General features: G+C 40.3%; 2 protein-coding genes across 4 annotated transcripts in view; one reads left to right on the top strand and one right to left on the bottom strand.

Annotated features, from left to right (window-relative positions):
* The window catches only part of LOC137996824 (TNF receptor-associated factor 4-like), a 15,221-nt gene extending 4,461 nt beyond the window's left edge, over positions 1-10,760 (bottom strand). The window contains exons 1-4 of one of the 3 annotated variants that reach the window (XM_068842416.1): positions 10,625-10,760; positions 7,510-7,731; positions 3,938-4,051; positions 1,778-1,855 (exon numbers count right to left, since the gene is read on the bottom strand). In XM_068842416.1, the coding sequence (XP_068698517.1) occupies positions 1,778-1,855; positions 3,938-4,051; positions 7,510-7,710 (393 nt within the window). In that variant the 5' untranslated portion in view covers positions 7,711-7,731; positions 10,625-10,760. The other 2 variants (XM_068842415.1, XM_068842417.1) reach the window with 2 other exon arrangements.
* A 2,614-nt stretch (positions 10,761-13,374) lies between these two features.
* LOC137994507 (uncharacterized) overlaps positions 13,375-15,000 on the top strand; it is a 7,102-nt gene continuing 5,476 nt past the window's right edge. Inside the window, exon 1 of the mRNA XM_068840090.1 lies at positions 13,375-13,487. Within this exon, the coding sequence (XP_068696191.1) occupies positions 13,401-13,487 (87 nt within the window). The 5' untranslated portion in view covers positions 13,375-13,400. The remainder of the gene's footprint in view (positions 13,488-15,000) is intronic.

Raw genomic sequence — 15,000 nt, 5'->3', positions numbered from 1 at the left:
CAAATGTTAACTGGCGTACTGAAACGCGTTTGCGCACCCCAGCAATCATTACCCGGGCCTTAAGCTGCATAATAACTGAAGGAGTGTCGTGAGGGCCAAAGACCTCAAAGGAAGTTCGCCATTTCACTTTGAAAGACGTCTGGCAATGTCTCAAATTTCTCAGGAAATTAACTTAAATTTGCCCATTATTAGATCACATTTAAGCGCACAAGAGAGAAGAAATTCATGGTTCAATACGTATGCAAAATGTAAGAGCTTTTCGTGATTGCAAGAAACGTTTTGATTTGGAATAAGATATATATTTTTAACTTTTAACTTTTATTTTATTTCAAAGCAAAAGAAAAGATGAATATTTCTCATTTGTGCATGTTGCGTAAGAGGATAGTAAAAAGGGTTCTAAACTCCTGAAACCCGATGACACCTCATGCCAACATACCACGCAACCGTCTGCCGGTGACTGGATCGTCTTCAACTTAGCCTTCCGATTTGACATTAAAGAACAATGAATCTCAGACACTCTGAAAACTAGACTGAAAAATATTCTTTAAATACATATTAATTTTTCTCTTTTGCGTGATGAAAGGCATAATCGTGTCGAAACATTTAACCCATTTAAAAGATTTACTCTGAGCTTGCCAAAATAAACACATTTTAAAACAAAACACCAAGATTCGATAAGAATGATCCGTTTTGTCATATTAGCCGGACAAACCATTTTCTTTGAAAAAACGGAATTCTTCTCTTCGTTTGTACTGATTACATGGAACATTATACATGATTATATAATTTTGAATGATTTTTTTATCGATGTGACTTTTCAACTTGAAGTGTAAACCCAAGCAAACTATATTAAAGAAACGAATAAATAAAGACGTACACAATATAATTTCCGTTGATTCTAGATAAACGCCCCCAGGTTTTCGCAGTTCTTCGTTCCTCAAGGAATAATTTAGCAATAATGCACCTATCAATGTTGAGCCCGAGGGAAGGGGGGGGGGGGGGGGGCGGGGTGAAAGGTTGGTCGGGCTAACCAGGGGAATTCGATCGTGAGGTCTGTCCCCAGGTCGTGAGGTCTTGTCCCGGGGCTGGGGGGTGGCGAAGTTGAATATTTTTGAAAGAAAATGTCAAATTCCCCACCCTATCCCCGAAGGTGCATAAAGAAAGTAGATCCGTGAGGTCAAAGCGTGGTTACATCCCTTGATTCGCGCTAAGTCAATATTATACTTTACAAAAACATGAAAATGCTTTTATTTAATGGAAGGGAAGAATCCTTATTCATATTTTTGCATTCAATGAAGCCCAAGGGAAAAAATTCTCTGCGGGTGTTAAAGATAATTTCCTTTATGGCGAGTTTTCATTTAAGATGTTGTATGTCATGTAAGCGGCATCAAGATAACGACAAGCGATTGGTAACCGCGAACCAACAATGGATCATATGACTTTACCATAAAGGGAAATCTTTCAGCTCCGCTTCACATATTTTAGTAACAACAAAGACAAAAGGTTTCAACGCAATCGCTTGGAAATGTGTAGAGACAAGAAAGAGACAATCACTTCAAACTATCTGCATTTCCAACACAACAGCAACCATTATAACATATCGATTTTCGGCTGTTTAACTATAAATCTCTTCACCATTAAATCATTAACGATAAAATCTACCCCATGGAAACACGAAACGAAAGAACGAATCCACTTAAAGTCAACCTAAGGAACAAATTCACCTCATCTGATGTTGACACTGTTACAACTATTTTGACATATTTATGTTGCGTACCTTCTCTCTGGGAACCGCCATCTCGCCGCACATATTAGGACATTGGACAGGATACAGAGGGCAAGCGTCCAAGTGGCTCTGTGTGTTAGAAAGTAATGAATATCGCATCGAACATCTTGCGGTACCATCCATCAATATATTTCTAAACAATTTCATGTATATAAAAAAGGGCGCTTGACCGATGGATGTAAACTGGTGGGATCCCGTGAGATGCAAATACTGTATTTCCGATTTACCTCCAAGGAATGCGAAAGTAGATACCCTTACAATACCGTGCGGTATAATCTTCCTACTTAGGATGTATCATTGATTTTCTTTCACCGACACAAGTCGTTTGCTGATAAAATGAAGAAACCAAAATTGATTACAGACATAAAGCGCGCTAGCGCGGGAAATTATTCAATGTCTTTGCATTACTCACTTTAAAACTCACGCGAAATCAATCGAAGATATTTCCGGCTCTCGATATATCTTTGAGTTATGGCTGCCTTTGTCAGATTTTCGTATAATTTCATAGAAGTTCATTCACTTTCGTAACCACAAACATAGTGGTTGGTACGTCAGTTTTCGCACTCTGCTCCGAAAGCAACACGTGCCTTGAGTTGTAAGAGAGCTTTTAGCTACGCGAGGCAGTCCAATGTCTGGTTTTTCAAAACGTTTGCCAGACAGGGGTGAAGTCTGTAACAAAGTCTTCTTTAATCCGCCTTGAACGAGCCTTTACATATCTGGATTAAAGACAAACTTTATAATCTTCGATGTCATTTGGTCAAGCTCATTCGCTGGCACTCTTCTTAATCCCTCTTCAAATTTTGTATCAACGATGTAATGATAGAGACTACCCGTTGAAAGGTTTATTCGTTTGGCCTGTGTAAGAGGTTAGAAATCGCTGGGTTACGCTTCCGAGTTGCGAGGACTTCAAAGAATGTTCCTCTAAAACCAAAAAAGCCATTGAAGTAGAACGCTGTTACAAATCAGTTCAAACCTACCTTTAATTCCAAAAGATCTCTTTATCGCCATTTTCTATTTCTCATCAAAATTTCACTCAAACCTCACTCAGACCTCAAACTAACGTGTATTATTCGGCCGTGTATTGTTCAGCCAAACTATTTAAACGACTAAATGGCGACGTTATTAAAAATATATGATCCCCAAGGCAGAGACGTAAGTGTAATATGAAAACACAATTGAATAAATTAGAGTCAGGCACGCTGCCGCAAGCACTTTTAAGGATTCTTTGTCTCCAGCTATGTACCATTTGAGAGAAAGTGATTATTGAACAACATCTTCCTACCCATTTTGAAAAACATGCTCCTGAGATAATACATATGTGAAAGATGCCCAAGATAGCTACTTTTTATGCGGATATTTCAGTCAAGACTCGCCCCTTTGTTTATCAATATATAAAAGGCTCCCTTGCGTTAACGATGATATATATATTTTGACGGGTTGGATTTTTAGATAAAAAAAGCTTTCGACATTTGTAACAAAAGATGAAAAGCTAATTGTTTTGGGAGCTCCGCAAAAGTATTCAAAGAATTAGTAATCAAGACGCACCTAATCTCTTGACTATTAATTCAGCAGATGATTGTTTGGAGAAACTCCGGGAAAATAAAAAAAATAATAAATTGCTTGGTTGCCCAGTCCAAACCGATGACTAACTCTCATAGCTTTAATTTATGCGCTCCAACGAGCCATGTCGTACTGGACGAGAATACGCCGGGAAAGCTGAGATTGCTTAATCTCCCCCGATTTGTTCGCTTCGCTATCACCCGGATGATTTGCACAAGAAAAGTGAAACGGCAATCTGTCTGACATCCGTTGCTCGAGGAGACTTAAGGGCTGCCATAGTCCATGTTTAGTAAGAAGTGCGCAGCTGGTGAAAAGAAGCCGTGGTACAGTTACGTCAAGTCCACCGTTAAAAGGGACTTACTAAATGGGAGGTTAAGAAACAATGACAGCTAAACGACGACGAGAACCCCACAAAACAATGATATCATTAGTTAAGAGGAAAAATGGTAGTGCCGTTCGTTTGTTTGAAGTTTTCTGCAAAACAACAACCTATAGCCCAGTCACTAACTGTCTTACGGTCGTTTCTTAAAATCTTCATTATATCAATAGAGCGTCCACACAATTTACAATTGTTCAAAATCAGTTTCTTACCTTCAAAGCTTCAGTTACTGGTGTCATGTCATCTTTGCAAAACTTGCAGGTGATATCGGCACTGTTCAATCCAATGACCTCCTCAATAGAGTCACTTAATATATCTTTTTCCAGCTGTAAACGACAAAAATACTTCGAGCAGTTTGTTTTCACTGATTGAAAAACCGCGTTCAAATTCATTTTTATTTTGACCAATCCGATTATATAAAACTGAGTTGTTCATTGTCGAAAACAGTGTTACAAGAAGGTAGAAGCAAAGGCAAAAAGCATTATTATTTCAAGTCTAGAAAGTTCTGGCTATAAAATAGGGACTTAGAAGGGAGCTGGAAGTGAGCTGTTTTCCCTTTTAACTTGTCTTCACACAAGCACATTTACATTGCGAAGTATCTTTTCTCCATGAGATGATTAGTATAAAAATCTAGGAGACACCACCGTCCTGTCACGTGAAATGTTCTCTTCCGGTTGCCGTCCGCGTCTCAAAAACGCGCGTGCTTAAGCTCTGTTTTTTTCCTTTTTTTTTTTTTTTTCCCTTTTTAGTTTTTTCAATTTCTACGACGCCGACGTCGACGGAAACATCACCTCAAATATAACATTGCACTGTCGCGTGTCTTTCGCGATTATTCTATCTCGTTAATGTCTTACAATGTGGGCGACATATCGTAAAAAGAAATTGGTACGAACGGTTTCATAGTAAAAACATAGAATGAAAGGTTTGCATTTATTTGCTCACGTTGTCGCTAAATCCTCAAACTTGGTGTGCAGTTTTAGCTAATGATATCCTTGTTTTGTTGCGTTCTCATTGACTACGGCGTCCGAGATCTTAAGGTCCCTAAAATGATGTGCCAATGAACATTGCAGCCGGCCCTAAGCGCGGTAAAACCAAACTCGTTCCCAGGACTGTTTCACCGAGGGGAGGGCTTCTGGGGCGCCGCGCCGTTTGTAAAATAATTTGTTTACCTTAGTGTTCTCAATTTTCTCATTATTTAATGAATAAAGTTTTGTTATATGAGTACATTAAGGTAGATAAATTATTTCACAAACAGCGCCCCATAAGGGCGCCCTCCCTTCGGGGAAAAGGCCCTGACTGAAGAGGTTGCGAGCGAGTAACATACCGTAACCAGGGCAACCGCGAAAGTACTTTCTTCTTTTATTGAAATCGAATCTACTCTTCTAAATGGATTTAGTTAAAATAGTCTTGAAGCAAACATGATTTTTGACGAGAATAACGAGTAATTTGTATAGTTGGATTTGCACCATATAAATGAATTTTTTTTATTATTGTTATATAGTTACTAGTAAATTTATTAGTTATCTCGAATAAGAATGAAACAGAGATTAAGCGCCGGATCCCCGCTCAAGAGGGAGGTTAAGCAGCCACGGACGGCAACCGGAAGTAAGCTGAACTTATCTTGCCAATATCACATTCATATTGCTAAGTATCTTTTCACTATTAGACCATTGCCCTGGCATGTGAAATGTCCACTTCCGGTTTCCGTCCGTAGCGCAAAAACGTCGCGTGCTAAAACCTCAATAGGGAGCTTAAGCACGCGCGTTTTTGAGACGCCGACGTACACCGGAAGTGAGCTGTTTTTCCGTTGTACTTGTCTTCATACAACCACATTTACATTGCTAAGTATCTTATCTCCATTTAGAGATTATTAGTGTAAAAATCTGGGAGACACCACTGTCCTGGGACGCGAAATGGTCTCTTCCGGTCGCCTTCTGCGTCTCATAAACAAGCGTGGTTAAGCCTCCTATTAATATTGGTTTCTGCAGAGTGACAGTCATTAAATGATGTCAGGTGTCAGCGCTTCCGAAAGGCGCATGCGCATGACGCCAGGGCGGCCATAAAAACATGTTCCTTTGTGTCGATTACAAAAAAACATGTCTTCTCATTACGTAAGTGGATAAGCCAAAAACAGATGTTGACCACGACCGGTCGATAGCAAATGTCTTGGGTTACATATTCGCCCTTGTTGCACGGCGGCCATATTGTCCCGGGAGACCAAAAAAGCTTTGTTTTATCACGCCAAGCCTCACCCCCATGGTTTCCACTGCGAGGCTTGGCGTGGTAAAACAAAGCTTTTCTGGTCTCCCGGGACAATATGGCCGCCGTGTGACAAGGGCGAATTCGAATCGACATCCTTATCTTGTCGAAGTTGCCGCAGGACAATCTCGGGTGTAAAACAATACCCGGAAGTCCAAATAGACAAATAGTCTAAACCTGACAATTTTGCACGTCAAGGGCCTGACAAAAATTAAGAGATAAAAATGCCTTAAGATATACATGGCTTAAATCCAGCTGTTACACCCAGATCAAATTTATTATCCTATTATATATTCGTAATTGTTTAATTGCAAAAACACTTGCTCTTGGGAGAGCGGTAAAGTAGTGTTGAAGTTGTGACACAAGTATCAACAGATTTTGCCGGAACCGATGAGAAAGCTTTGAAATTCGTGAATTTTTTATTACAGGGGCTTTTCCTTTTTGGAAACGTTCTCCATAGAAAGAAAGTAATGAAAAACCTAAACCGTTGAGTAGCTATAGCTTCACGCCAATGCTATAAAGAGGATCCGAAAATTGCCGCAACGATGCCGAGGAAGTGAACAAAGTCAACCGGCCAATCTGTTTCTCCAGTAGCGAGGTCTAGAACCACTTTTACACACGCACAAAATTGGCCCGGCGCTCAAAATCGTGTGAAGGTACCAATATTTGGAGTGCTGACCACATCTCCAGACAGGTGCATGGGATGCACCTATGTAATTTATGGCACGGTCGCCTAATGTACCTTCTGTTTCTTCCGTTTACACATGAAAAACATGATTTACCGTGCGGTGCCCCAATAACATAAGCACGTTGACGAGATTTCGGAGTGCCGTACTAGATTTTTGCGCTAATGCAGAGCGGCCTTAATAGATATAAGTGAGGTCCCAGCACATAGTGCCACTCATCTGGGCAGCGGATACGACATTAATCTTATCGGATTTGACTTAAACTCTGACATTGCCATTAGGAGAAAATTGCACATTGTATATTCTCATATCTGATAAAAATATCACGGATGGAAGAATTAAGAAAAGTACTCGCTTTAAAGAATGCTACCCGAAGAAAGATGTCAGCACAGAGTTAACATTCTAACGAAAAAATGCACTTATTTAAATGAAGGACGAGGATTTTTACCGAAAATACTTAACGCCATGACTGGTGATGTCATAGCATTTGTTGATTGATAATGCTGGTACTTTCGCAGATGTTGTACAAAGACTTGGTAAAACAGCTAACAGGACTTGTAGATCTACTGAGGACATTTGTCCTACTGACTTCCATTTTGTGCCATGGCTTTTATTATATCTAACATTCTCTAATTTGGGATTAACGTTGACGAATGAAGTCGAAGATAACAAAGTCGTTTAGCAATGTCAGTTTCCCTTTCGACAGCCCAAATAGCGAAACGTACGCTTTCTGAGGCCATAGTTGACTAAGCTGAGGCCAAAGTGTTTTTGGCGCAGCTAATTGCACTGTACGGAATGAAACAAATGAATTGGATCCTCGCGTAGGAGACCCAACATACCTTGACAGAACTCTCTTCGGAGCAATCTTGGGAACAAATGAAGTACTGTCTCAAGCAAATGGATAGAAATTTCTGTATGGTCTCTGTTTCCATTGAACCATCGTTGGAGTATTGACCGGGCTTCAGTTTCTCTTGTCCACTGCCGCCTCCTACTGTGCTCATGTTGCTATCAACCATTGGTCCTATCTCTGGAAACATCATCGCTGTAGGCAACAGTTCAATCTAAGGTCGAAGTGATTGTTTATGTTACCAACAGTTGAAACTAGTTAATAATAAAGGAACAGCTTTGGCAATATCACGGCACAGAAATCTGTGGGCACTAACTTTCTACCTCCTCTTGCAGGGTGATTCTAGGAAAGCCGAGTTCGCCGAAGCCAAGTCCGGAAGAATCGCTGATAAGACTTCACGAAAATAAGACTTCACGAAAATGGATACTATTCTTCATTCTCAACCCAACGTGGTTTAGCTTACCTATGAATTAAAATAATGAATGTGTATCGATCCTTTCGTTGACACATACGTTGCTTCATTGTCAGTCCCGCTTTGAGTATCTCTGAATCACTTTTAGCGTTTTTGAGAGGTGTGACTTTCCAAGATAAGAAAAGCGCTGTTTTCAATTTAGTTGTAAAACTGACATGTATCGTCCCAAAAGGCTGAAAATCTTTAGACTGTACATTCGCATGCCTAAATACCGGCTTGTAAACAGAACACTTCTTTCCTTTGCAACAATTTTGTATATTTTTATGATGTTAATGAGCCTTCTTGTATCAGATATTGATAATTAATGAAAGCATTTTAATTTAAAAGCTTGTTTTCCAAAATGGCAAGACTGTCAATGATAAACCATCAGTGATAGCAACTAGTTTATGAGCCCTGTAGCATTTTGCACTATTTCAAAACGAAATATGCCGTATCATAATAATGATCTGATATCGCCCTGTATATCTTTTTACCGGAGTCAATAACGACATTAAAAGACCCTACGCTGGCACGAAATCTTCTAATCATTTGCACAGGTGTCTTGGAGGACGGATTCATTGGTACGGGTGATAATTGTGTATTTTAAAAACTGAAAAAGTAATTTAATTTCATCACCGCAAACAGTGTCTGTTGAATCGAGTTCGAAAAAGAATATGTCTTCGTGACACAAAGACAATTGTTTTGTCAGTCAACAGACAAAATTGAAATTCCAATTTAGATAGTAGAGGCTGATGGTTTAATTATTGATTCACCTATAAAAATGTGCTTTTAAAAACGTTTTTATGGGTATCTAATTATGATGGAATCTAGATTCTTCTTGTGATAATCAAAGTGATGTGCGCTTGAATTGACAAAAACAGAAGTCGCAATTAGCGAAATTCACGCAAAGATCAGGTGGACTTTCGTAAACAAAAGGAAGCGGAATTCGGGGTGTGTTGCGAGCGAGCGCGGTGTCAATGAGTCATTTTATAATACATATTTTTCTTATTTCCTTTCTCATGAGGGGAAAAACTGGCTTTAGGGACGATTTGTTCGGCGCGATCAATACTTGATTTCAATGGGCTCATTAATACATGTTTTGGCCTTCCTTCAGGTTGCCTAAAGCCGTTCCTTATAAGGAGAATTATACACTGTGCCGAGTGTACTGTTGTTTAATTTTTGAGGGGGAGGGGTGGCTCATTGGGGAATTTTTTTCTGAGAATGGTTTTTAAATACCTGTCTGTTTGCAATAATTATTTGACCAACCCACCCATCTGCCTTTTTCTTCATTTTTATTCCTATTCCACAAGTCCAAATAACAAGGGGGAAGGGCTTGCTTTCGCACGATTTGCGCAATTTTTATCCTGCTTTCTTTTGTACAAGAATATTTTTCGTAATTGCCTTCCCTCCTCCCCCTAAAAATTAAATTACTCCTTTCTCAGTCAAGGGAATGGAACTAAGGCCCTTTCCACCTCCTCCTTACTTTTAATCCATGTATGCTTTCCTCCCCTCCCTTCTCCATTGTCTGTTTTTCTCACAATTGCTCCCCTGTGCAATTTTATTTTAAGATCCAATCTTCTTACCTGAGATCAAATTCCTCGATCGCAATTTTTGTAGTCCATTTGATTATTCTCAGAAATTACCCAAATCGTATTTTTCTCAGTTGTGAAGTGAAGAACCTAGACCCATGCTGTTTAATAGAAAGAGTGGAAGCTGCGAAAGGCTTTTTAGAATTGTATTTTCTATTACCAATAGGGCTTAACTGCAGAATACCCCGCCACTCCAACTATATTCCACGTAGCCGGCTACGCCGTACGCGGTACCCAGAAATAGGAATGCACAATACTGTAGAATACCCCGCCACTTGGACTATATTCCAAAGGAACTAAATTTCAAAATGGCGCAGCGATGTTATATGTGCTGGCTACGCGGTACGCCGTGACATTCCTCGTTCTTAAAGCGTCAAAGCCTAAGTAATTCCACAGACAAGAGACTGTGGAACTATGGACTCGGAAGAGCGTTATATGAACAAATGAATTCAAAATGGCGCAGCAATGTTATTTGTGCTGGCTACGCGGTACGCGGTACGCTGTGATAATTAATAAAGACACAGTATTGTGCATTCCTCGTTCTTTAAGCGTCAAAGCCTAAGTAATTCGACAGACAAGAGACTGGAACTGTGGACTTTGAAGAGCGCGCGTCACCAGTATTAACAACGTGAAAACCTGACAACAGAGATCTTTTGCTGAATATAGCACTCGTTTACTGATTAAGCGTAAGCGCTCGTTTCAGTATTAGGCCTAAGCACTCTTTTAAAATTTTAGCTTTCATTTTACGGTTCGGGTAACTAGAATTTTTAACGAGATCGTGTGAAGAATATAGTACTCGTTTCCTGATTAACCCTAAGCTACTTAAGATACTTCGCCATCTTGACTTTAATTCTTTCCGCGTACCGCGTACCGCGTAGCCAGCTACTTAAGATACTTTGCCATCTTGACTTCAATTCTTTCCGCGTACCGCGTAGCCAGCTTTAAGATACTTCGTCATCTTGACTTTAATTCTTTCCGCGTACCACGTAGCCAGCTATTTGCGACACTCGATGTGGCGGGGTATTCTGCAGTTACTCTCACCGGTAATAAATTAGGTTGCGAGTTACCTGTTTGCTTAGTTTGCACGATTCTTTTGCTTGTGGAAAGCATTCAGGATGCACTATTTTCTTGCATTAACCAGACGTACTTTTTCCATACATTCTTTAAATATTCGAATATTCTTTGAAGGAGACAGAAGATGATCTCGAACCTTTTTTCCACCACCAATAATGCAAGCCACAGACCATCTGAACATGTGCCTCACCATCGGCACACTAATATATCTATAAAAACAGATTGAGGTGCAGCTAAATTTATGAAAGGAAACAAGTTCTGCCGGTCTTCTTTCCTTTCAAATTCAGGGAGTTGCAAAGATGTTGATGGAATTGATTACAATCGTGAATCCGCCGGCAACCTTTGTTCATGTGTTCGAATATAAGGTTGTTAACATTGCAAACAAATTTAATAAAATCCAGAGGTTCTCTGTTAAGACTTTCAGGGCGTGAAGCACTGTCAAGGAATCCACAATTTTCTTACCGTTGACATATTACTCAATAGTTTTGAGTTTGGCGGCATTACAGAGGTTTATAGGTCAAATTACCGATAAAGCAACAGGAAAAAGGGAATCGGATTGGTGGGGGAGGGGTAGGGGTTAATAAGCCGTCCCATGTGCTGGTGGCCAGGTGAAGTCATTTCCAAGGCGTTTGATTGCTTAGCAGTTAACAGAAATTTTCGACTGTAAGACACAAATAAGAGGAATCTTTCATGCACCCAACACTTGAGAAATCCAACTTTATTGGTTGGAGGGGAAGGATGGGAACATATGAAAAGAAAAAATTGTAATTTCTACTGAAGCAAAGGGGGAGGAAATTAACTCATGTACAAGTAAATAATTAAACAGATGTTGGAGGTGCAACAAGCTCTGGTTTTTCTCCTCAGTGGGTAAAATCTGAGAATTGGGCAAGACGAATGGCAAATGCTATTTTAGAGGAAAGAAGAGCCTAGTAGCGGGCTGGGAAAACTTCTAACCACTCCTCCCTCCCTGAAAAAGCTAGTGGTCCGATCCCAAACTAACGCCTGCCCTAAAAGTCACGTAATTAATCATTTCAAAAGTTCTTGCAACCTGCCTCCTGAGTCAGAAGGGATGTTTGCATTGTTATCCGCGTTATCCTGAGGTGTAGTTTCTTGATTTAATAGAAGGCACTGCCAAGGCGAGTCCTCTAAAAGACAACGTCCCCAGGAGTACTATCTCCTTTCTATCGTGTAGTACATCTTGAACGCACGTGGTAAATTATTGAAACACACCAAGCAATTTGATCGAAGCCTTTTTCATAATTGACTGCACATTTATTGCATTCATTTGCCGCTCTTGTTTCAAAATTGTGTGGTTGTTTTAGAGAAAATCCACGATATCTAAAAATATCTGCAATAACAGAATTGAACGCATCTTCAGTTATGCATATTGTTCCTCCCATTTTAGGATTAACAGATAGGTATTTCTTTATTTATCGATTTTCCTCGGCACCTCAAACAGAATGTGTATGTTGCCGTTAACCATTTTATAAACAGCAATCGGATAATTTTTGGAAGGAACAATTTGTAGAGATCTTGCGCCGCCGAATGTTGCAATATTAATGTTGCAGTATCTGCTCCTATTATATACTACGAAAAGAAAAGATTTCATCTTACTCACCTTGAGGCCCTGATGGCATATAATGGATTCCTTGCAAAAAAATGCTTTTGCGTAAACAGGAACGACTTCTTGAGCTTCTCAAGGAAAGTGCCGGCTTAATTCACCCGGAAACACACCGGTCGGCGAAACTGAAATAGGTGCGCAAATTTGAAAACAATGCTCGGATTTCAAACGGTGACAAATCATGTCTTATTTTTCCGGTTTTGATGCCTGGTGGCCCGCCCTAAGGTGAGATAAGACAATTGTTGTTGAATGATTGTGAGAATAGCGAGGAATTCAACTGAATTTTGATTTAAAATCTGTCAATTCAACGCACGTTATAAAGAGGAAATCAAGCTACAAGAAAGAAATCACACCGGTAGCCCAAAGGAGAGTACGCGAGAAATATCAATTTGGAGTTAAATTGTTGAAATGACTGAAACTTCCGCGGTACGTTACAGAGAACATGGTTTTAGCTATCATCACCAAACACACAAAACAATCGAGCCCTGCTTTTTTTTATTAAAAGCAAATTAATTGTAGCAGTAAATTTTAAAAGAACATTTTTGCACGTCACATTGAATTTTGGAGCCCGGAAGTTGAAGTGAATATTTAGAGAGAATTTTTGGTGATGTTTGAATCTTCTGAAAAACTTTAACCACCTTGGTCGGTTTCATCAACACATGAACCAGTGCTTCGTAGCCGGACTGTCCGACGATGTCTACGCCCCCGATTCTTTTTAGACACTCAGTGGGCAAGCTGTAAGTTGAAAGAGAATAAGGCTTGTGTCCTTCGTCACGTGGGGAGAACTCTTGCCTAACAGCCTGCTTCCTTTCATCGGGTTTAAACGCCACGAGGAATTATTTCTCTCAACTTTCGTGATTTTCCTTTTGATCTTCTTTTTCCTCTCTGTCATATTTGTAGACGCGAGAAATGTTTGGCTGCCATCTTGGACTTTTGAAGGGGAGGTAGGTTGGGGGGTGAGAAAAGAATTCCCACCAACGGGGTGGGTGTTAGAACATGTCCGACGACTGAGCTTTCGCGCGCTAATTGATGTAACTTTGGCTACGTCTCTGCCCGTGCGCGCGATTGAAACCAAAGAACACTTGACGTCACAAAGGATAGCTTTGTCGAAATGGTGTGAAAGAAAGTTTGTTTGTTTCCTTTGAAATATGGCTAAAGGAAAACATGGAATCGAAGGAATGGATTCGCTTTATGACCTAGCTGAACAGACGTTTACGTTGGATAAAAGAGTCGAGGTTGGTCTTTTGCAGAAATGAATACATTTAAGAGCAAATTAGTTATTTCTGGGACATCTACAGCTCGACTACAGTCCGTTTCTTGTCGCCGGAAAGTCTCGGGTTCTGCAAAAAATATTACAACGACTTTAGCGAGTAATCATACCTCAGTTCCGGTATGTAAAACTACGGTTGGGCTTCGTCTAGCTGAGGATCCGCACCCGCCCACTTCAAAATGTTCTGCTTCGGCTTGCGTTCAATAAGCAGTTTAAGAAGGCAGCAACAACGCCATTTCAAAGTATAATTGTGAGCCATCTAAATATTTTCACGATCATTCCATCTTGTTCACTTTGTATGATGTTGGCAAAGTTGTAATTTAAAGCAAAGATACAGACTGAATGAAAGGTTACCCCTTATATGGTCTCGTTTTGGTCAAAACCGCAAATCTGATTATTTCATGAGTTGTTGTGTTGCAGAGAGTACGGCAAAGAAATGTACTAAAACGCGTACCGCACGTGCAGCACGACGTATTTTTCCTCTTCAAACCAATAATGTTCTTGCCCTCTGCCATCATTGTTGTCGAATCCGTCGTTTCTCGACGACGGCAACGGCAAAATAGGGAGCTTACGCAACACGACGACGACTGCCACGAGAACGCCACAAAACAATACATCTAATGAGCAAAAACAAAATCTCTGCACGCCCTGCACGTGCGTTTTTCATTTTGGTGCATTTCTTTGCCGTCTTCGTCCTGACAACGACATGAATTAACCAAATTTCAGGTTGTGTAGAGGACGCGAGAACGTGACGAAACATTTGTAATTTTCTTCCCAAACAATAGCCCTTTTCACGGTTAGTTTTTCTCATTTGCATTACAATACAATCTAGCATGTATGTGATAACAATAATATCATTGGTTGAAAAAGGAAAAATAATCGTGCTGCACGTGCCGTGCACGTGCAGCACGCATTTTAGCAAAAATTTATGCATTGCTCTGTGAAATCTCCAAATAACGTGAGCGCACAATATATATCTTTCCTTTTCTATTTTTACTCTGAAAGCGCTCGTAACACTTTATTTTTAGAAGACTTTGCAAACACCGTACGAAGTAAACAAGTTGGTAATAAATTGCGGCAGACTTACGATATTGCAAAGTTGTGTTTTGAAGTGTCGTTTTTGTTGACATCGCCCCCCCGGGGGGGGGGGGGGGGGGTTAAGTTACAGGGACATACTCCAGCGACAAAAAGGTGCGTAGTACACACAGAGGCGACCTGCATTTAGGGACGTGTAGCGGGTACATGTATCAGGGACAAAATCACAACATTTACACACACATGAAAATGTTGCGGGTACATGATTCAAGAATATGTTGCAGCGATATGTTGCCGCGACTTGTTCCATAAAGTTGGGACATGTCGCGGGGACAAAATCACCCCCAAATTGGTGTTGCACAAATTTTAACAGTCATTTCATTTACAACACTTGCCCCATCCCCACAGCGTCACTCGTAACCATGGAGCTGTTCGAGAAGCCG

Source organism: Montipora foliosa, chromosome 3 (assembly GCF_036669935.1).
Source record: "Montipora foliosa isolate CH-2021 chromosome 3, ASM3666993v2, whole genome shotgun sequence".
Classification (NCBI taxonomy): Eukaryota; Metazoa; Cnidaria; class Anthozoa; order Scleractinia; family Acroporidae; genus Montipora; species Montipora foliosa.
This window is presented reverse-complemented; position numbering and strand designations above follow the sequence as displayed.